Source organism: Ptychodera flava, chromosome 2 (assembly GCF_041260155.1).
Source record: "Ptychodera flava strain L36383 chromosome 2, AS_Pfla_20210202, whole genome shotgun sequence".
In the NCBI taxonomy this organism is placed as follows: Eukaryota; Metazoa; Hemichordata; class Enteropneusta; family Ptychoderidae; genus Ptychodera; species Ptychodera flava.
The window spans coordinates 21,700,695-21,724,690 of NC_091929.1; the positions used below are offsets into that span (position 1 = coordinate 21,700,695).

The 23,996-nt window shown below is 38.7% G+C and overlaps 1 protein-coding gene across 1 annotated transcript; it reads right to left on the reverse strand.

Annotated features, from left to right (window-relative positions):
• Positions 1-5,815: 5,815 nt before the first annotated feature.
• On the reverse strand, positions 5,816-22,981 carry LOC139116904 (uncharacterized). The gene is made up of 11 exons (XM_070679637.1): positions 22,906-22,981; positions 21,136-21,240; positions 19,058-19,696; positions 18,081-18,713; positions 16,580-16,738; positions 15,547-15,780; positions 14,794-15,042; positions 10,271-10,504; positions 9,037-9,318; positions 7,163-7,399; positions 5,816-6,197 (listed from the first exon to the last, which is right to left on the reverse strand). Exons 2-11 carry the CDS (start codon positions 21,203-21,205, stop codon positions 5,917-5,919), a joined length of 3,018 nt encoding a protein of 1,005 aa, XP_070535738.1. The 5' UTR covers positions 21,206-21,240; positions 22,906-22,981; the 3' UTR covers positions 5,816-5,916.
• Between the last annotated feature and the right edge of the window lie 1,015 nt (positions 22,982-23,996).

The window sequence follows — 23,996 nt, forward strand, 5'->3', positions numbered from 1 at the left end:
GGGGGTGCAAGGAGGCGAATGGGCGAAATCTTGTCACTTTGCACGTGCACAATACTTTAAAATAGCGAATTTCCTTTCGACGATTTCCAATCGACGATTCAAAATATTATTTAAAAAGACTATTGTAAGTATATGGCTTCCACAAGCGTTGCACTCGTTACTCCAAATTGTTGCATTTATTTCAAACTTGTATAATGTCACATATGCCTCAGCAAATACACAATGTTACTTGATTACCGTCTGCCGCACTAAAACATGTTCGTTTATAATATTAATGTAAAGGCACATAAATATCGTCGTTTTGCAATAAATCATCCCAATGTTGCTGAAAATAGCATAACAGATAATCATGATGATCAGCTAGTTCCTAATTAGGGTGCAGCTGCGCAGAGATGGACATCAAATGTAATTCCAATTAAAAGTGACAGTTCACTATGATTGGTTTTGTTCAAAATTTTTTAAGATCTTCAATCTTCTTCCTCACAGTAAACTGTCAGCAGTGCCTTTTGCCTTTTCTTTTTTATTATTGGTGTGGTCTTTGTGTGCCCTTCGGTGCTCACGGTCATAACTTTGTATTTTGACAATATTTTTGTTCAGTTTACGCAAGTACGTTCTTGTTCTACTCCCTACAGCATGTTGAGCTGTCCACTATTCAGCTTGCCAACACAGCCTACGTGTATTGTGCATGTGTATCATTGACAAATAGCTTTCAGTGTTAACTATAATTCAGTTATCACCAATATTTAGACAAATGGGCTTTGTTGACAAACTGAATATTGTGTTTTTCAGCAGGCTGTAGAGAGACACCAAGAATCTGTTTGATATATTGCATAGAAATATTGAAAAAAATTATCAACAGTTGCAACTCTTGCCCATTACAAGGCCAACTTGTTCTTTTTACGAAAATTTAATGGCATTCATCCACTTTAAGATTTTTTCGAAATTAAAGTCATAAAATGCGACAAACAGTTCTAGATTTTGTTTAATTATTACTAACATCAGAACCATTGGACGACATCAAAATGTTGGGAGCCGAAACATTTTCAGGTCCTCTATTGACAGGGCAAAACTTTCAAGTCTCTCCTCGACTACCCCAAGAATTTTCGAACCCCCCTGAATTCCTCCAGCACCCCCCTCGCCACTTTTTGTGAACACGACCTAATTGGCTATCCTATCCAATTCCTTTCTAAGACTGTGAATTTTGCATATTGGACTTCTATGGAGATAACCTGAAAAGCATGGCTACTAAATCCATATTGCATTGGTAGCGATATTTCAGTGATGACCACAGCATACAAGGCCACTCTAGCATTGCCTAGCATGCTAAAAAGCTCAACTTCGAGTTTGTGCACTTTTTTCATTAAACATTACAGCTAATAGAGTTTTACTTGTACATCTGCGTCAAAATCTAACAATATTTCTACAAACAAGACAAGGAGAAAACACAAACACACACAACATGGCTCGTATTTGTACAATCCTTTCTGATCCGGACTAGAATTTACTTTCATGATATAATATATTACACACATACGAGAAATATTGGCTAGATGAACAACGGGCATTTTGGTATTAGTTGGGAATAGAACCAAAAAGCTGTATCTCATGGAAAACACATCAAGAGTTACAGCATCATGACCCCCATGCATGGTCCGTATATATGTCAGTAATTGACCGTGCAGTTAGTGTAAGAAGGACCGTGTTTCTGGCTTCATTTGATTACGATTAACCCAATATTTAGTATTCTTATTGGTTTTTGCTTGTGTGATTTTTACTTTTATGATTCCGATGTTAAAAGTGTACAGAGGTGTCTGACATGTGATGTTACAAAAAAAGTTATAAATAGAGTCGTTAAGTTGTGCCAAAATATATCTATTCTTAAACACTGCTCATATACAAAGCCCTTTGTCTGCAAAACACCTGTATGCCTACATTTACATATTTAATGATATCACGTCTGTAAACCTGTTATTTTTAGATGTGGAAAGTAAATGAACGCATCTCACTTTAAAGCCACATGTGTTCGTACGGCAGACGAACGTGATGTTGCTCCAGAATCTGCACTTGCGCGTGAATTTTGACTTAATTCGGCCAAGAAAAGTTGTGTGTGATTCCCATTACAAAAACATATTAGGTACATTGGGATATTTGTTGTACATTTCGTTACTTCTTAATGCTCGTCTTGCAAGTTCTCGAGGTAAATAGCACAGGCGCCCGTGGGTTGGGTAGTTTGCTAGATCGATCGATTTTCTGCTCAATCTTTCGATCCCGTGCTCGATGAACCTGCCACTGCAACCTTAATACTTCCAAGGTGAGAAAAAGAATCACTCAATTTACACAAGATTCGGGTTTTCAGCGCCGATGAACGAGTTACTTGCATCGTCTTGAATTGGCCGTGTTTTGAGGCCCTGCGATACAGTGCTTTTTTGATCTCCAATAAATATAATAACAGGCAGAAAATAGTGACAGGACTTGGCAAAGTTCAACAGAATGTAATAATTGAAACAAAATACCAACACTGATGAAACTCTTTTCAATCTGAATTATTTATAAAAAAATTGACAGTGGAAAAGCAAATGTGGTTTTAGATTTCAAAGTGAACGAAAATCTTAACTGTCTTTAAACAATTTTGCCTCAGTTTTCTTTTCACTATAAGAAGCGGAAGGAATCATTATTTGATTGAGAGATGACAAAATGTACAGACATATGAAACTAGGGAAAAGACAGAGCATCTGGAAATTGACAAAGTGTAAAATTTGACATTAAGAATGGCGTTATCAACGTCTGTTTAGTTTTATAATTACCTTCCCATGAAAACTGACTGAAGAAAAGGCACAAACCAAAACTGTAAAATTATCAAATTTAGTGTTATGACCTTGATAGGAAAACTAAATCAATTCATGATAAGCTAAAGACCTTAACTTTAGGTAGCAAAGTGCAGAAACAATTCTTGCATGTTGATATGAAGGTTACGTCACACACCGTTTCTACCGTTGTTAGAGATAAACGATATAGTGAGTCGATCAATGAGGTTTCATATTAGCGGGAAACCTGGCGAGACACTTTCGTTCCACCTTAAGATGCATATCTGAAACGGGAAAACACATGATCATATGATGATGGTTCACAATGTGGAGAAGATACTGTACAGCCAAAGAGGGCGCTAGCTATACATTGTGTCTTCATGACTGTCTCTTCATTTTCAATTTTTTTACCCTCAGAATTAGATCATTTTCACATATTTTTCAATGTCTACAGATAGAACCAGTAAAGAAATTTTCGCTGTAAGCTGTTACAATGCCATCGTAAATCTTGTTTGGGATTCGGAAATAGTATTTTTTGATTATCTTTAATCTTCAAATATTACTGAAATCTATAAAATACTGTAATAGATCCATACACTGATGTATGTGATTACATTAAGCCTTAACATTGTTTGAAAGCAAGGTCATATTTAAGCCAATTGCGAAACCTCTTGAAAGACAGGGCGTACTACATCAGTTCAAGAGCCACTCGCAGACAACCTTTATTGGTTTGATAATGAATGTACTCAGTGTGAAAAGAAAAGAAATATGCTCTATTGAGTCGTTTCCTCCGAAACAAAGACCTATATTCCTTGCAGGAATGTAGAATAAAATCAACCCTGAACTTAAAATGTGTCGCTCCATAAAAAGTACTTTTTAAGATAAGGAAAATCTATATTAGCTGAAATGTAAATGTAGAAATAGGTCTGTCATTTGCCTTTTCTTGGTCGTCAACACAGTTAGCAATTGTTTCCATTTACATTATTGGTTTATTATTTTAGCAATCTTTTCTCACTTAATCTGGACGAAAACGATGATGTTCATTTGTCCGATGAATTGCAACATTATGTTGAGGCTGTCGACGAAATGGCACCCCAGTCAGTTAAAGCTTAGTATATTTTAAGTGGTCCGATAACTGATTTTCCATTTTGAAAAGCAATACTTCCGCAGATATGGAGATTCGGCCGGAATCAATAATTTTTTTTGATGAATATTGTAAAATAAAATCAGATTTTTCGTGTCCTTTTCAAATGATCTTTCCATCAAATCATTAAATGCCAAGTTCGACTGTACCTTTGTACAAGAAAGGCCAAGTGAACTGCCCTTGAACTGAAACGATGCACTGGTTACTATACTGAGTATCAACTTAAATCAAGAAATGAATGGGTGCGTCATACAAAAGATCTGCTGTTGCTTTAAGATTGTGCCATCTTTCGATACCATGGGAACGATGGAATTGTGAGTTATCTTTCCATATAATAAATTTTCTCATCGTAAGGACATTGCAATATATATTTTTTATTTAGAGAGTCGAGCCTTCTGCCTGAGTGTGGCGCGTTTGTGTCGTTTAAGGTCCGGTACACATATAGTCTAGTCGGAAGGTAGGGTTCCCATGCACCCCATGGATGTATTTTTTTAACCTACATTTTTGTACTCCTTAGGGTCTATATTTAATGAATTTTGATGTTCCCAAAATCAAATAGTGTCCCATGGGGTTCATTTGGCTCCATCTTTGCCGCCATCTTGGCCGCCATCTTTGATTTCAACAATGGGGTAGGGGTCACGTATTTACCGCTCGACGGAAACAGAAACAATAAAATACTATAAACGTTACATTTTTAGAAGCCAAGATCATGGCCTTTTCATTGATATATAACTTAATAGGGATAAATTCATATTCGAACGTCGATTAGACTTTATATCGGCCATTGACTGTGAATCGTAAAATTTGCTAAATTTCACACCCAATAATTAAGTTCCCGTTCCTCCAAACAATTTTTCATAAGATATTTATATATTTTTAGAAACAAGAAAAACAACATTAAAATTATGTGTCTTGAGATTTAGTGGGTGCATGAGCTCGTTTTCTTATTACGCGGTATGCCATATATCCGTGCGTAACATAAGGGGTAGGGGTAATGTTTCCCTTTCTGTTTCGAATCACGAATGATGAAACCATATAAATGTTACATTTTTTGAAACTGCTGCATCAGACCTTTCTAAAAATATATAAATTTATGGGGGAAAGTTGCATATTTAAAAGTAACAAAGCTTAAACCTTTCGGTTTGTGTCGATTTTAAGTGATTTTTTAAGAACGAAATAACAACATGTGGGGTAGGGGTAATGATTCCCTTTCTGCCTCGAAACATGAATTATGAAACCATATAAATGTTATACCGTTTGAAAGCTCTGACAAGGGCCTTTCCAAACATGTATAGTTTTATTGGGAAAAGTCCATACTTTACAGTTATAAAGCTTATGCCTTTCAGTTTGTGTCAATTTTAAGTGATTTTTTAAGAACGAAATTACAATATATGGGGTAGGGGTAATATTTCCCTTTCTGCCTCGAAACATGAATTATGAAACCATATAAATGTTATACTGTTTGAAAGCTCTGACGAGGGCCTTTCCAAACATGTATAGTTTTATTGGGAAAAGTCCATATTTTACAGTTACAAAGCTTATGCCTTTCAGTTTGTGTCAATTTTAAGTGATTTTTTAAGAACGAAATTACAACATATGGGGTAGGGGTAATATTTCCCTTTCTACCTCGAACCATGAATTATGAAACCATATAAATGTTATACTGTTGGAAATTTCTGACGAGGGCCTTTCCAAACATGTGTAGTTTTATTGGGAAAAGTCCATATTTTACAGTTACAAAGCTTATGCCTTTCAGTTTGTGTCAATTTTAAGTGAATCTTCATCATTCAGGTTTTATGTATCGACTAGTGTATACCACAGTCAATCTCTCACACTTTATGCTAACATCAAGGAAGAAGACAATATGTTAGTTTTATTTCCCCAATTCCAATAGGAAGTTTATTGATGGATTGTGTTTCAGATTTCCCGAAAACTTAACATCCTCTGACTTCAATATCTTTGCTTAGTTTAAGCGAAAAGAGGTTGGTTATGATCCTCGTCAGCGAGGAGACGCTGGTCACTTGCGCTTTGTGGAGCTGCAAAGACTTCGATCTCACACACAGTAAGCAACTGTGTCTTGTCGATAAGCTGAAGGCTGAGGTAGCGACCAGGCATGGGTACGTCACAGCCACACATAATTTCAACGGTCTCCTCTCTGGCTCTTCTGTTATTGACACTACCACACACTGGGTTACTGGTGTGTAAGCGACTGCTGCCTATACGTGCCTCGACACCTTTCAAACGAAAACCTGCGACACGAACATGTTGAGATAGCATTAGAATAGGCAGAAACAAGTCACAATTGCACGCTGAGATAGCCTTGATAGAATGCAGCATAGAATACGGCACTTCTCAGAAAATAAGCTTAAATGTCACGGGTTGAATCCACACTACAGAACGCAGTGTAGTTTATCCAATCAGCTGACTTACAGAGGCATGCTTTTCTCTTGTACAGAGAAGCGTCGGGCCGGTGCTGCGTTGGGCCGGTGCTACACCGAAGCTATACTGCCACGTTGAAGGGCTTGGATAGTATACGTCTCGGTAACCCACGCTGCATTTCGGGGCTCTCATCCAGCTGCTCCTACACAGTTCTGGTGAAATCCCATTCAAAAGTCTCCGGGCAAGATGGCGCCACATCGGCAAGAGCGATGCATCGTGGGAGCAACGGATCTATGATGTAAGTATTGTGTTTTGAGACAAAGTCACAGAAAATACAGCATCAACCTAAAATAGAAGTTCCTTTCGGAGGAAGTTCTTTGTAATAGGTGTGACCCATGATTTTAATGTCTTGGATCACTTTATGGACAAGTGGGCGGCGGGATGAGAGCTCCGAAATGCAGTGTGGGTAAACGAGACTACAATGGCTGCGCAAGGAGCACACAGCGCAGCCCGTGGTAGAACAGAGGGAAGGGAAGACCTGTTATTGGGCATGCACAATCAATATACTTACTAGTTCCGCTTTCGGGTTTTTTACGCACGGGAAATTTTCGTAAATTTTGACGGTTTTTCGGGGTTTGTTGATAATATAATGGAAATAACAGACTCCGCGCTGACCATTAACGTTTATTTATGAGCACGGGCGAGAGGAAAGCCAAATTAACGGGCTCGGCAAGCCTCGCCCATAATTTTTGGCTTTCCTCTCGCCCTTGCCTATAAATAAACGTTAATGGTCAGCGTGTCGTCCGTTATTTCTATAATAATATAATTCATTCACCGCAGCAATCTTGTCGGTTGGTGAGCACGACCTTGTGTACTCGACGGACAGAGCCGAAATCGAGTTTCAAGACTGGTTGGAACTCCTTCTGGGTCATTGCACAAGAACCGCCAGCAAGGTTGCTGTCCTTGTTTCCGTCGATGGCCCTCGAAGCAACGTTGTCCTTTCTGGTTGAACTCAGTCCGATTTCCATGGAAGAATCGACAATGTTGACCACGTCTTCTGGAAGTTCACAAGCTTCGGAAAGAAAAAAACAGGACATGCAATATCTTTTTGAAATATTAAACCTTGAGCGCCAAAGTTTTGATAAAAAACTGTTGTTTGTCTTTTAATTTTGAGGTGCATACTACATTAAATAGGAGCAAAATTTTGAAAATTGACGTTCACAGGTACGGGTGCCTGTCAAATCATGTAGGATAGATTGCAGTTCAACATAACCTCTCTCAAAATAGTTTTATGAGTAACAAAACCCGTGGTCATGATTTTTAAACATATTGACTGAAAACTGAATATTGAAAGTTTGGAATTTGTGATGTAGTTGACAAGACTTTCAAGCGAATGTCAAAATGATGAGTCCTTAGAAAACATACTGACTTGAAATGGTTGTATTTGTAAAGTTTGGAATTTTGAAGTCGGCAATAATTAATGTCAAAAAGTAAGTTTTTAGTACGGCATCGTCGAAAAAATGGTTAAAGGTATGCAGTCACCTGTAATCTAAATATGCCCATATATGGTGAAGGGGCGTTCCTTAGTATAAAAAAGTGCCCATGTGAGGGGTCTGCTTTTGAAATGCGGCCACCCGCTTAAAATCTGTGATTGGTTAGATTTTCTCTTTCCATGGTAATTGTGGCAAAATTGGAACAGGTGACAGTATACCTTTAATGGTTCATGATGCATCAAATTTTTGTGAGAGAAAGCTAGAAGGAGAAGCCCGCCATTTTGGACATCGTTTGCATTTTGGGATCTAAAGTAGACTAAAACATAGCTTTTGATAACATATAAATTTTATTGCTGAAAGAAAGTAAATTGGCTTCACGTGCTACCTGAAGTATTTTGAAAGCCGAAGAACCAGCATTAAAATCACGCATGGTGGTTTTGTTCACACTGAATTCTAGCCCAGAGAAAAATTCATTGAAAAATTCAATGAGTTATTACTCATCCATTAAGCGGACTTATTCATTGTTACTCATGCATTAAGCGGACCCAATCACAAGATGAGCTACCTATCACCAACTACCCAATGGAGAGTAAAGTGCCTTGCCTCCTCTGACAGTGAGTCCATTACTCTGGACCTACTGGGTCTCGAACTCACCATCCTCCGAAAGTGAGCCCGGTACCCTATCCACTGCCCCACAATGCCTCCCGAAAAATGTTTATATTGACTTTTTATTCATTCATTCATTTATTTATTTATTTATTATTTATTTATTTATTTATTTATTTATTCAAGATAAACACAGGAGAAATGTCTACATTTGAAAGGGTGACTGAAACAGGTGCAAATCACCTATACAAAGCCAGTCCTCCAATGGAATGAAATATTTACAAGAGGAAAAAAATATTATTATGTAAACAAAAGGAACAAAAGGCAGACGGTAAGACAAAAAAGCCAAACGGTGTACTATGGTCTACTATGGTCTATGGTGTACTTTGCATGCTACAAACATATAAATTATGTTCACATGTTGATGACTGTGCAATGTTAACGTGATTTTGTGAGTAGAACATGGATAAATAATAATAAATAAAAGAATAATAAATAATAGAACTAGAGTAACAGAAACGGCGTCAAAAGTTACAGGTGATTGAGCTGCTGTGTTGAAATTTGATATTTCAATCCGTCAACAATTCTGGGTAACTGTATATTAACTTACGTTCTGCAGTAGTGAATTCACTCACGGCTTCTGTTGTAGGGGGAGGGGGCGGTGCGCCTCCTACGGTCATGACCTCAACCTCACACAACGTCAGGGCTGCTTTAACTCCCACAAGCTGCACACTCACAAAACGTCCATTGACGGGCGCCCCACAGGCGCAGATGACGTCGATGGTTTCCTTGGTTACGTCGGTTGGACCGATCTTGGCGCCACATTGAGCATTCTTTTTGAAGCTTACTCGCTTGTCGCCAACTCGTACTTCAGCCCTTATCAACTTTTCAGCTACAATAGAGAGGCGTCATTCGTAAATTATGTTGTACGCAGAGAGTTGATAAACGCTTCGAATGTAAAATTCATCGAGGACCTGTGCAGAATTAATCGGTTTGTAAAATGGCGGCAAGAGTCACCATTTTTTAGGCAACAGTCTGGGTTGGGCAATTTCATTTCGTGCATTAATAATCAGGATGAGAGACACTATTTTATGATGCAAGGGTCTTTTTTAAAAAAATTGTCACTTTAACGACACCTAAGGAAAACTAAACAAGGTATAAAATCAGTTTTTTTCACTGCTACCGCAACCGTAAACATCGCCACCACAGTTACACCCATCGTAGCATCACCTATTGCGTCACTGTCATCTCTTTCACCAACATCCTATTCTTCAACAGAGTGAATGTGTGAAATTGCATTCATTTCCATAAATCCCTCCAAAAATATTAAATTTTCAGCTTCTTGGACAATAAACTGACCAATTTGAAGGCTTTTGAGTCAGAATATTTGTCATGGAAGCGTGCTATACATTGTGATGAAAGTGAAAGCAGTAATTTTCATCACAGAGAATTGCACACATGAAGTTATCATGATGTCTTACAGTTATCATCGATGTTGGAATCACTCATGACGAGTGAACATTGCCAATAAAATGTCTAGGCATTGTGACAATAACATTTTATTCTTTAATAACTTTAAAGGTATACTGTCACCTGTTCCAATTTTGCTACAGTTACCATTGAAAGAGAAAATCTAACAAATCGCAGATTTTAAGCGGATGGCCGCTTTTTAAAAACAGCGCCTTTACGTGGTCATTTTGAATATCAACGAACGCCCCTTCGATTATATATGGGGATATTTAGATTACAGGTGACTGTATACCTTTAACATTTTTTAACTGCTATATTTCCTACAACAAGCCAAGAGAAGTACCAGTGTCTGATCACTAGAATAAGAAACTCACCGCAGCAGTCTTGTCTGTTTGTGATAGTGACCTGGTAGACGTCTTGGCTGGAACCGAGGTCAACTATCCACCAGGGATCTTCCTCGTATCCTGTTTTACTACACGACTTCTGCGCTAAGTCGCTGTTCTTGTCACCATCAACAGCCCTTGACGCAACATTCTTACCGCTATCTGAACTCTGGCTAGCCGTCTTACCAAGGGCAAAATTGTTGAGCCCACTGGGCGCCTCGCATTCTGCAAGTATTAAATGTGATATACATTGTCGATGCGAAGACAGCATTTGTGTTCATTGTCACCCTTATCAGTAGGGTAAGTAATTTATGCTTAGGTAATCTGATGTGAAGTAGCTCATGCATCATTCGACTGCCGAATGATTGTACTGGATAGTTGTTAAAAGTGTCCTACGCTGGAACAGATCACGTGATATGAGATATATGATCCTATGAGTGCCACACTACATCACTAGTACTTCCTAGGAGCCTGCTGGTGGTAGGAGAGTGCCCCGCAGAAACAGATCTCGTGATGTAATGTAGCTGATTATATGATAGTCACATGATATCAATGCGACTTAGGGACTGGACACAAATTACAGGGGGGGGGGCGGTGTTTTTTGAAACACCGCTGCATCAAAAATAGTGACCCTTCAAAAGTTCATGCACAAAAATTAGTGACCCTCTCCCGTATCCGTGCATGAAAATAAATGACCCTCCCCTGTTACTCAATACCCCCAAACAAGACCACCCTTCTGACTTGCTTTACTTTTGAAATCCCCCTCCCAAAAGGAAGGCAAAATGTGGCTGATATAACGCTTTGTCCAAAAAATGTGATAATTCATGTAAATGTGTGTGATAATTCATGTAAATGTACTTTGCTTGAAGTGGCAGGTAAAAAGTGCATGCATGTACAAACAATGTAATTTTTAGATTTCATCGATAATATTGATTCACTATACATGGTAGTTGACTATAAGAAAACTATGAAGGTGTATTTTCCAATATAAAACTAGCAATATCTGTTCATTTATATATGTTTAATAACTGATATAAATATACTTGATTAGCATGGGTTGTTCACAAGTGCACATGTGAACAAGATACTTTAATTTGGAATTTCACTCAAAATGTTGATCCACTATACATGGAGGTCTATGACAAAACTGTAAAAAAATTCTTTCAAAATTAATGATATGCACTTTTTGTGCATATATGGACCCTGAATAATTTACATAATTGTACTTGATTAGAAGAGGGTGGTAATACGTGCATCTGTGTACAAGAACTTTGTTTTTGGAATTTCGCATAAAAAGTTCATCCATTATACATTGTAGTCTATTACGAAACTAAGAATAATAATAATAAAATAATATTGGGTTCTTATATAGCGCACATATCCACAAGTACATGTGCTCAAGGCGCTTTACAATTATTATTACCCCTGGTCATTGGACCTAATATGATACCACTCAACTCCCTGGGGAGCAAACTACAGCTCACATGTGCAGCCAATAAGCGCAGCAGAGCTAAACACACACATTACAACCACTGTCCTACCAGGTACCATCACTCCTGGGTGGGGAGAAGCAATGTGGAATAAAGTGCCTTGCTCAAGGACACAACACCGTGGCCATGCCGGGGCTCGAACTCACCATCCTGTGATCGTGAGTCCACTGCTCTAGCCACTGGCCCATGATTGCCATAATTGTTTTAAAATACAAAACTTGGCAAATCTGTCTATTTATGTACACTCGATTATTGGTATAAATGTTCATGATAAGACTAGAGTGGTTTCAAGTCTATGGTTGTGCAAGATATTTCATTTAGGCATATCACTAAAATGTTGATTCACTATACCTGGCAGTCTATGACAAAACTATGATTTTTTTTCCAATACAAAACTGAGTAAATCTGTGCATTTATGTACACCTAATTATTAGTATTAATGTTCATGATTAGACCAGAGTGTTTTCAAGTCCATGGTTGTGCAAGAAATTTGATTTTGGAATTTCATCGAAATGTTGATTCACTATACATTGTAGGCTATGAGGACACTACAAATAACTCATAGGTTATGTGATCCTAAATTGTTATTCAAAAGTTGTTCGACCTGAAGCTTCCAGTTGTTATTGATGACATTTTGCACTATTCTGAATAGTTTGTATTCTGTCAATGTCCTCAAAAAATAAAAAATGTACATACGGCGACATGAACATTTGACACCGACCTATACCCAATGTATTGCCAATGGGAGAATGATATCAAATAAGTGATCTCCCAAATTTTTATTGAAAGAGTCATAATAGGGGACAGTTATGCACAATAGAGGAGTTGGATAAGTAGAAATCATGACAATTTAAATCAATGTGGCTGCTTGGATCATCAATACATTGTTTATTATACCCTTAAACTTGCGCCCGAAGGGCGCGCCGAAAATGGAAATGGCAGAAAATGAAAGTGCCAGGAGGTATTTTTCTTTTTTCAGTATTCCATATTCTTCAATACGTGCACATGCAATTTCAGCTTTGATGCATAAAAAGGTGACCCTCCCCCATAGGCATACACAAAATTTTATGACCCTTCAAAAATGCTTGCGCGAAAAATGGCGACCCACCCCCAAAAAACACCGGCCCACCCCCCCTGTAATTCGTGTCCAGTCCCTTACACATCAGCTTAATCTGGATCACCACACCTATGGGTGAGGATGTGTAGTCTTCCATGGGTGCTGTGCTACAAAGTCCAATACTCCGAAAACAGTCTCTGCCTACTTGGAGCTCTCGGCTCTACTCTGTCTGGGGGGTTGGTTTGTGTTTTAAGTGAATCGGAATATTCATCATAAAATGTTGGTACGAGAGAAACATTACCCAAGATTTAGCGATATTTGAAATTCAAAATGGCCGCCATTCTTGAGTTCACTCTTTGAAAAAATAAAATTTTCGATTTCAAAAAAACTTCGACGATGAAAGTGTTTCTTACTCCATGGGCTTCAAAATGAACCCCTACAAGTCGTATAGATCAGGAAATAATTGGAACGGTTTTAGTCCTTATAGTACCAACCAACAGTAGCTGTGCCCGACCAGTGAGCTATGACGAGTAGTGCGAGTACTAACACAAGTAGGTACTTGGGAAAGTACGCATGAGCAAAAGTACTAGTATTATTCACCACAGCTTGCTGGTCAACCGTTGCCACCCTTGGTTTGTAGGAATATGTCAGAAAGTCTGAAGTTGGTATGATTGGTGTCCATCACTTGATTGCTTTGATAAATTCACGGCACGGATCTAGGCCTATTTTTTTTCAAGCAGATAAGAATGTTCATCTTAAATGTAAGCTTCGGCCAAAGGAGAGGAGAGGACCAGGGCCTGGTGAACGGGAAATTTAATACTCTGGGTTATTTAATGTTCCTACAACCCATACGAGCCCTTGTGGAAGAGTCCTTGTCAAAGACTGCACGGAGTATGATGACCCACAATAGACTTGTTTGTTGGTCACATGGATATCATGTGACAGTCATGATTTGAGCTTTCTCGCAAAAGGCGACCTATCAGGTAGAACACTTTTACCCACTCTCGTTGATCAATATGCAAATGTGCTTTTTATTATAGAAATAACGGACGACGCGCTGACCATTAACGTTTATTTATGGGCAAGGGCGAGAGGAAAGCCAAAAATGAACGGGCGAGGCTTGCCGAGCCCATCAATTTGGCTTTCCTCTCGCCCGCGGAGTCTGTTATTCAATTATATTATCAACGAACCCCGAAAAACCGTCAAAATTTACGAAAATTTCCCGTGCGAACGACAACGGGGCCCCAGAACCTGTCAGTGAGTAGTGCGCGCGCTGCAAAAATTTTGCAAATCCGGAGATTTGTTTGAAAAAAGCGTCTAAACTTAGCCCACAAATGCTCCATATTTATTTTGTGGTTGATTATGATAGTCGTACAAATCACAATTGTCATTTTAGCCGTAAAGTTACTATGTTCACGATATTATTCATATTCACGGGCATGAAAACGAACCATTACTGCGTATTTGTGGGCGTCACGTGGTTCAGCTCGACCAATTAAAACGCTATGGACAGGGCATGGTAATATAATTGTTATTCTAAATGCGTCTGACTTCGTTTGCATATATCGCCCTGTCTGTCTGTCTGTCTCTACTTGTATGTATGTATGTATGTATGTATGTATGTATGTATGTATGTATGTATGTATGCTCTTTCGATCTCTGTCTGTGTCTGCGTGCTTTACAGACTGTCTGTCTGTACCTCTGTCGGTCTCGCTCTTCTCCCCAAACAGTATATGAGTGACTATACGAGTGAATTTAAAATATTGTTATTTCCGGGAACTTCAGAAAGAGATGACTATCTTTGAATTTACCGCAGTCGTAACAGCTACGCTCGCACTCTACGCGTAAAATGGTAAGTTGTGTCATAGGAGAAAATGAATAAAATTTTATCGAGGTGTTCAGATAGCCTTACAGTATACATGCATGGGAACACGTTTCAACCAGTCGGTAACTGTATGTTCACTTACGTTTTTCTGTAATTGGAGGAGCGTTTGCATCAGCCAGGACCTCAACTTCACACAAGGTAAGGGTTCCTCGGGATCCCACACGTTGAACACTGACGTAGCGCCCTCTGAGGGGCGCCCCACAGTCACAGATGATTTCGATGGTTTCTTTTCCAACGTCGTTCGCGCCAATCTTAACGCCACAAACGCTATTTGCAGTGAAGTCATCCGGGTTGTCGCCAACTCGTACTTCAGCGTTAATCAACTGGTTAGCTGTATAAGGCATACACGGTGATAAAATTATGCATCGTAATATGTATTGTAAGATGGTAACATACCCATGCAGTGTTTTTAATCAATGGTTATTTAAAAGATTTATGAGCCTCGAAATATATAAAAATTAACCTTTTGTTCAAACTTTCCTAAATGTCGCTTGAAACCATTCGCTTTCAAAATCAAGAATAAAGGTCAGGGGTCACCACACTTATTTTGGCTTTGGACAAACTAGTTTGATAAAAAAATACGGATTTTTAAATTAAACTATAGCCGCTATACCAATGTGAACTTTGAAGTGAAAAATAAGATTTTTGATTTGTCTGAAAAACAAGATTGCGAAAACTTCATGTACTACACCAGCCTCAAAATAAGTTCACGCGAGAAGCTTACCGACCTTATGACCACTTTTGCCTGACATCAAGGGTCCTCGCAAACAAAGTCAGATATTGACCGCGACTTTATCTTTACTCAAACTGAAAACATGGAACCACAGTAACTCACCACAGCAATCTTGTCTGCTAGTGATAGTGACCTGGTAGACATCTTGCCTAGAACCAAGGTCAACCATCCACCAGGGTTCAAGTCCGCCTCTAGTTTTGCTGCAAGACCGTTTCTTGAAATCACTGTTCTTGTTTCCATCGACTGCTCTAGATGCTACAGCTCTGCCAGCGTCGGATATTTGACTAGCTGTCTTGTCAACGGCAATATTTGTAAGACCACTCGGCACAGTACACGCTGCGAACATTGAATGTTTTTAAACTTTTGTAAAAGCACCAGTAACTCTAAATTGTGATATTGTTTCGAGAATTTCTTTTTTAATCTTTAACACCATTTTCTAGTTTTACTCCCCAATCAAGATAAAAAGTAAGTAAATACATCAATAATTCGCCATATATCGTACATAACATTTTACAGTATAAGAAAAAAAACACTCGCTGTGTAGAGCAACAATAATGAAAAAATTACCGAACGTTAGAGATTATCCTTTCAGTTCAAAAGGAGATTGTTGTATGACTTTGTAAGCTGTAAATACTGTGCAGTGTATCTTCTCTCTGTATTCCTGTCTCAGTCTTTCTCTGCATTTCTCTACATTTCCCTCTTTTCTTCTGTCTCTCTCTCTCTCTCTCTCTCTCTCTCTCTCTCTAATACGACACATTGTAGAGAGCGCAATATTAATGTATTGTGATGGGTGATATCAAATCCTTTATATTTTCTCAAAGTACTTTGTTTTCTTAAGACATTATCAATGTAGCGTCGTGCTTACGTAGTACATGGCTTAATTACAACACTTAAAACGCCACTCATAGACACATTATTTTCCTAATATCATGCATCTTTTCGTAACATGATATATGTTTGCCTGTTTATCGTGATTATAAAGAGAATAATGGTAGTAAGTGCATTTTCACAATGTTAATATTTTCAAATTTCAATCCAACCAATGATCGAATTCAGGCTGTAATTTATCGAAGAAGCAAGCAAAGTCGTCTGGGAAAAATGGCCGGACACAATGTCTTAGGCAAAAACAACACACCTGGTGTGGTCGGCTTTTCCGTGGTCGGTTTTGCCGTAGTTGGTTTTTCCGTGGTTGGCTTTTCCGTACTCGGCTTTTCCGTAGTTGGTTTTGCCGTGGTCGGCTTTTCCGTAGTTGGTTTTGGAGTCGGTGCGGCCGTTGGGGGCAGCGTTACTTGTGCTGTAACAAATTAAACAAAACACTTACACTACATAGTAGTGACGTACATCTTAAGTTAGTACGCACCTCGACTCGAAAGTGGACGACTTAAGCTTTTGCTCAAAATTTCATCAATGAAACTTTTAACCTTATTCTACCAAATCAAAAATACAATTCACGTTTTACCATGCAACATTGGGGTTTGCAGATATTTGAAATTCAAAACGGCCGCTATTCTTGAGTTAACTCAATGGGTCCAAATCAAATTTTCGTGTACGAAAATCTCAGACGGTGAAAATGATTTTTAATCCAATTGCTTGAAAATGAGCCCCCCCCCCTCCTTCCCCACATATGGTAGATCAGAAGAACTGTAAAAATCAGAGACTCCGAATATCTGTTCCCGAGGCGCGTTCTACCTGAAAGCATGATCGGAAACTACTTTTCTTTTTTCGGATCACACAGCGACGTCGAATTCAAATCTCTGTCGTGAACATCTGTTGTTCGTCAATCAATAACATTTTCAATTCTAAAATGTATCCTGCCTGATAGCTCTGTGATCCATGATTACAGTCCAGGTTAAAGAAGAGACTAATTGTCTTGGAGTTTTTCCAATGAACACACAATCCTAAATTGGCTACCACTGACAAAATAATTCAAATAAACTTCAAAGTTTTTATATTTGCACAGTCGGATATTGCCATCCTTGTGAATCCATATCCACTAAAAGTCATAGTTCAAGGGGTAGAACAAGTGGGATGCCGAAAGCATAATGGACTGAGTCTATAAGGAGATCATTCTTAAATGTGATTTGAGAAATAGCTTTCACTTTTGATAGTTTAAACGACGACACTGCGCATGTGCAGGTTGAGCCTCTTGTTTAGAGCTAGACAAGAGGGTTTGATTTCGTAAGACAAGCACAACTTAAGGTACCAGCTAATTTCAACCATCTCGCTGTAGTATTACATCTGGGTTCTATTTCAGCTGAAAATATTGTGCGCCTAACAGAATGCAATGTCGCGCTCAGGTTCGATCGCTCATTGCCATGGCAGCGATTACATTTGTGTTGTTATCATGAGGTCGTGATCTCGAAATTCTTTGAATTTACCAGCATTGCTTTCAGTATCATGTAATTTGCCCTACTAGCAAGGTATACTGTCACCTGTTCCAATTTTGCCACAGTTACCATGGAAAGAGAAAATCTAACCAATCACAGATTTTAAGCGGGTGGCCGCTTTTAAAAAACAACGCTCTCACATGGGCAGTTTGAATACCAAGAAACGCCCCTTTGACCATATATGGGCATATTTAGATTACTGGTGACTGTATACCTTCAAGGTAGCGAGAATTGTAACTGCGTACTCACAGCTGCTTCCCATCGTGCATGTCTCCGAGGCCGCAAATATTTCGCTCTCTGTCAGGAGTCTGTCATACACCTGAACGCACGTCACCACACCTTTGAAATAACTGCTGGACCACGTGGCTGCTCCCATTCGTACAACGTCATTGGTCAGTAATTCTACCTGGCCAATGTTTTTAGAATGCTGGTATTTGTATCTGTTGATTGAGTATACATTCCCCGTGTCGTAATCGTAACCGAAGCCGACGAAGTTCCAGAAGTTGTAGTAGGCATTTGTCTCAACATTGGTTATCAGTACTCCATCTCGACCCATTATCTTTATCTGATATATATGCGGAGTCTGTGTCAATGCAACGCCTGTGCCCTCTTCTTTGAAGCTAAAGATTGGACCATTTGCCCATTCTGGATATGTGTATAACAGCAGCGTCGTGGATCTCCTCGTGTCGTAAGCGCCATTGTTAGGGAACTCTATGTATGAGAATAAATTGCCCTTGAACTTGTAAGCCCCAGCCTTGGTGCCTTCCACATTTTCGTCAAATTCCAAATCGAAACCTGCTTCGCCATGGTTACCATTACCAGACACATCCCTCAATTCATGGTGTTTGTTCAGTGGCCATGATGCTACCGGGTTGAGACTTTCTGAAAAATGATATAAAGACACGCACTAAATCATCTTTCAATAATAGTTATGTAGAGTACATACATACATACATACATACATACATACATACATACATACATACATACATACATACATACTAACCTACCTACCTACCTACCTACCTACCTACCTACCTACATACATGCATACATACATACATACATACATACACACACACACACATACATACATACATACATACATACATACATACATACATACATGCATGCATGCATGCATGCATGCATGCATGCATGCATACTTACTTACTTACTTACTTACTTACTTACTTATTTACTTACTTACTTACTTACTTACTTACCTTTCCTACCCATGTTACAATCCTGTCGGGCTTCAAACATTTCCATTGTTGTCAATGCTGCGTTGAAGACTTTGACGCATGTGACCATAGCCCGTAAATAGCCTCCACTGTTCGGGTGAGCTCCCATTCTCACGTCATGCTGGGTTCCCAAGTCTGCTTGTCCAGCCGCCGTGCCACCCATAGCCACTCCCATGACCCACATGTTGGTATTTCCTGCTTCTGCATACTTGTATGTGAGTCCTAGAAAGTTCCAGCCGTTCTGATCCAAACTTGAAGTGGAAAAAGAATTTGAAACAGTGGCTCCATTTCGTTTCCGTAGCTGAATCGTAAAAGATCTGCCTCCGGCGCGCATGCTCACTCCTTGGCCATTTCCAAAATCGAATAACGGGCCGTCACCTCCCATTGGTTTTACGTACATCACGATTGTCAAATCTTGATCAGTATCATATGCGCCGTTGTTTGGGAATTCGACGTAGGAGAATTGGTTGCCATTGAACTGGTACGCTCCGTCTCTTGCGTTTTCAACGTCAGTTTCCAGCTGGACATCAGGGCCAGCGATACCATGGTTACCGTTGCCCGAGATATCCTTCAGCAAATGGATGCCGTTGAGGGGCCAAAACGCCACAGGTTCGGGAAGTCCTGCGTGAAATTCAAAAGACACTGATTTCTACGACCCCAAACGACATGTAATACAAACAACACCTACGGAATTTATGGTAAGCTGTCACTGTCATGGTCGTTCAGATAAAATATACATTTTATATAGGGCAAGCAAATGAAATTTAAATAATAGCCCACAGAGCAACGAAAAATGTCAAATTCGCGATTTCCCAACTAATATAGTTATGAGTATTTTCTTGGTATGTATATGAACAATATATCATCCATGTAGGACATTTGAAGGCAGAAATCTTTCACTGGTTAACAAAAACATTTAGTTGTTTTATTCCATAGCGTCATTTAATGGCGTCTATTCGCCCCTTTTTAATTTCAAACTAAACGTGGGGCATCATGGTTTTATTAGGTGAACACCTTTGCCATTCAGTAACAAGCGATTGTGTTATATTTAGGTGGCGAAAATTCGCCCGACATCGGTGTCCCCATTAGTATATTTTCATCTTCAATGTACATTTTACGGGAAAATCCACTCTAATGCATTTGAATAAAAATGTCATGATTTTATTTAGTCCGGGAATTTACAGAAATTTATATTTGTTATAAAAATATCGTTTTCAGTCGCATGAACATCCTACCATATTCTTTTAAATTTGTCTTCATGTGACTGTCTCGATTTCCGTTTCGGTTGGTTATCTTAAGCTGATATTCGCAGAATGGTCAAACCCTTTTTCTCCTTCATTTTGCAGGATTACCAACCTAAACCAAATGTCTTGATTTTATACTTTTTACATCTTTCCGCCAATAGAAACTTCTCCGACCTCTGCATAAATGGATATATAATATCAATACGCACAACTCTTCGGAAGCATTCAACGAAATTTTGTTGTCTCTGTTCCACTGAAAGACTTTACAAATCACGTGAATGGAATAAAACACAGTTTTTGTATGTTGAGATTTATTAGAATCTATTTGCCGAGGACAGTTTACCACGTGTGTAAGGCGAGTAACTGCCAAAACTTGTTAATCTGACATAACTGCACTATTTTGATATAAACCTACTCGATGGAAGAACAACCCTCATTTGAATGCTGTTTGGTAAAATATCCCGAGTTAAACTTAATAACACGCACAACATGAATCAATTATAAATATGTTTTATTGAAAAATGAAACAGCAACAGACAACAAACGTATTAACTTTGCACGCAAGAAGTAATGTTTATTTGATGAAAATTTATTCTCAACAAATTAATAAAAGATAACGTTTGACATACATGTATAGGCGGCGTTAACTTGTTGAAAATGGGTAATTTCGACATGATTTTTCAGTAGACAAACTATATTTGAAAAGAGAATGAATAAAATGCTGGAAAAAAGAACAAAAGGTATATCTATACAAGTTTAACCTCTTAATGAATGGTAACTATATGACACAATGTTGAAGATTCTAAGTATACTTACCGGCAGCAAGCTTGCATACCAACAGCAGATAGGCGTACAAAGGTATTAGCTTTCTCATACCTGCTATCATAGGAAGGCCCAATGTCGCTGATTTAATTCAAGGAACTAATTCATGAAATACGGGAAGTTATGAGAGAGAGAGAGAGAGAGAGAGAGAGAGAGAGAGAGAGAGAGAGAGAGAGAGAGAGAGAGAGAGAGAGAGAGAGAGAGAGAGAGAGAGAGAGAGAGAGAGAGAGAGAGAGAGACTTGCTTGTAAATCTTGTTTTTCATAATTACTCATATTTTATCTAAAGTCTTAATACATTGATAAAATTTCCTTTCAAGAAGCTCTCAATTATGTTTGATTTATTAACGCAAAAGTTTAACATGTTACTCTTCCAAGCTAGGCATCCATACATGATAGGTCTCTGTCTGATACTGTGCTGGCGCATGACCATGGAATAATAACATGCATGCTATCTATGAGTCCACATTAGGTTTGTAAATTATCATGCTCGACCAGACATACCAATGTCGCTTGCTGTTTAATTAGCTTTGGAACAATTGAAATTGATAACTCGACAATACAAAGTAGATTTCTTGGATTTCTTTGTGTTTTCCAAGGTTTGTCTGGTTTGATTAAAATACATTTCTTCTACCCAATGACAAGCGTCGTTTATATTAATATTCATCCTTGAGAATATTTTGTTTCTGAAGTCATGTGATTGTTATCATTTGTTGATGAAGTAGTCTTTGAAGATATTTTTATTTTGTTTTTGTTTTTATTTGACCACCATCCCATTGTTAACTCTATGAGGAAAAATAAAATTGTCGGTTTTCGAAAAAACTACGACGGCGAAAACTTTTGTTGTACCAAGCCCCGCAAGTGGTAGATCAGAAAAGCATTGTGAAAGTTTGAGAATCTGAATGTCTGTCCCAGAGGCGCGCTCTACCTTAAGCAAGTTTAGTTACACGTAATTACGTTCGATCAGTACGCGTAGCGTCTTTGTCACTTGATAACCAGACGTCGCGTACGTGTAGCACAGACGTTCCGAACGTCAAACAACACTTCCACACGTAGTTATAATTACGTGTAGTATTTTTGAGATTTTCTTAATGATTTCCACGAATTTAGATAAGCAAACTCAAAAGTTATCATTGTAAATAAGCAAACATCTTTGATATCAGAATAATTCGTAGAGTTTGCAACTGTACAAGGAGTACTTGCCATAATTTCCTTACATGAACGAAATGTTGTAGTCGCATTCCACTTTTTGTCTGACGCCTCCAAAAAGAATTCTCTAAACCACATAAATAACTGTATCAAAGTAAATCGGCTGATTTAAGGTTGTTCGAGGGTACAACGAGCTACTATAAGAGTGGTCCTCACGTATCAAAATTCATGTTTCTTAAAAATTACACGAATTTCGCATGTTTCTGAGCAAAATATGCGGCAAAATTATCGGGAACGCACAACTAAACCTCTCACACGCGTACGCCACTGCGCGCCGTCCGACGTACACGTAATTACGTGTAACTAAATCTCTCTAATAAGAGTTTTACAAACGCCAAACCCTGAACCTTCTGAAGGAAACGTTGAAAAAAATAAAACGATATCGCAACAGGATCTTCGTTAAACGTACACGACTTCTCGGGGAAGTAAAGTGTTGGATGCAAAAGAACAGAATAGTTTAGATATGAATTTACTTGTAAAGAACCATATGCATGTTACGCTCGTGTACTCTATAAATTCAAAACGGTTTTACATGCAGAGGGATAAACATGTCTTACCTTACGATAGAGCTAGCTCCTGAAAGAAGTACTTGGCATTGACGAGTTGAAACATTTATATATTGTGTACATGAATGGAATATTAACATAATCAGACACTTAGCGCCAGCATTGCCATTTATGGCACTCACGTGACATCCTTATCGTCGAGTTGTCACCTGACACCCCTTGTACCAGATGTGCACACACTGAATCCATATCGCAGATCATTAGGATAACCAATAATTTATGTAAATATGAAAACTACGTTTACTGCTTCATGGTGTTATAAATTTTAAAACAAGGAAACGTAAAAGCGCAAAAGTGGGGCCGATTTCCATTTTATGTCTCCAGAACACCGTCAAAATGATCAGTCCTAGGTTGGAGAGAACACATTGCGTTTACACAATATTCGGACATTTTGTGAAGAGTCACAGGAAACAGCGACCATGAAGACAAGAAAAACACAGTTGTCCCGTTTGCAACATGAGGAAGAGCTTTTATTTTGATAGAATGTCTTTACATTGTAAAGTTGTTTTTTTCACGAAAGACCGGGATTTATGTTCTTGTCCCTCACGAAAAATGTTCTTTAGACATCGACTTCTACAGAATTTTATGCTTTACTCAAGCAATAGGGGGGCATGAATTTAGTGAAATCTTAAAATGGGGGGGGGGTTCATCAAATTTTTGGTACAATGGGTGGGGGTTCACTTATTTTGACCGATGTACAGGAAGATTTTGCCGGTCCGACCCCGGCCATAATAACTGAACGCTCCCTTAATAGACCTACAATCAAGATGACTTAAAGGATGCAAATAAGTATCTAGGGTACAGCCTGCAGGGAGGGGATGCGAGGAGGCGAATGGGCGAAATCTTGTCACTTTGCACGTGCGCAGTACTTTAAAATAGCGAATTTCCTTTCGACGATTTCCAATCGACGATTCAAAATATTATTTAAAAATACTATTGTAAGTATACGGCTTCCACAAGCGTTGCACTCGTTACTTCATATTGTTGCATTTATTTCAAACTTGTACAATGTCACACATACCTCAGCAAATACACAATGTTATTTGATTACCGGCTGTCGCACTAAAACATGTTCGTTTATA

Coding starts and splice junctions, on each gene's coding strand:
- LOC139116904 (XM_070679637.1), bottom strand. CDS start 21,205: ATGATAGCAGGTATGAGAAAGCTAATACCTTTGTACGCCTATCTGCTG. Junction 16,739..18,080: donor ATGCACGATGGGAAGCAGCT/GTGAGTACGCAG, acceptor AATTTGTTACAG/CACAAGTAACGCTGCCCCCA. Junction 10,505..14,793: donor TCCTCCAATTACAGAAAAAC/GTAAGTGAACAT, acceptor TAATACTTGCAG/AATGCGAGGCGCCCAGTGGG.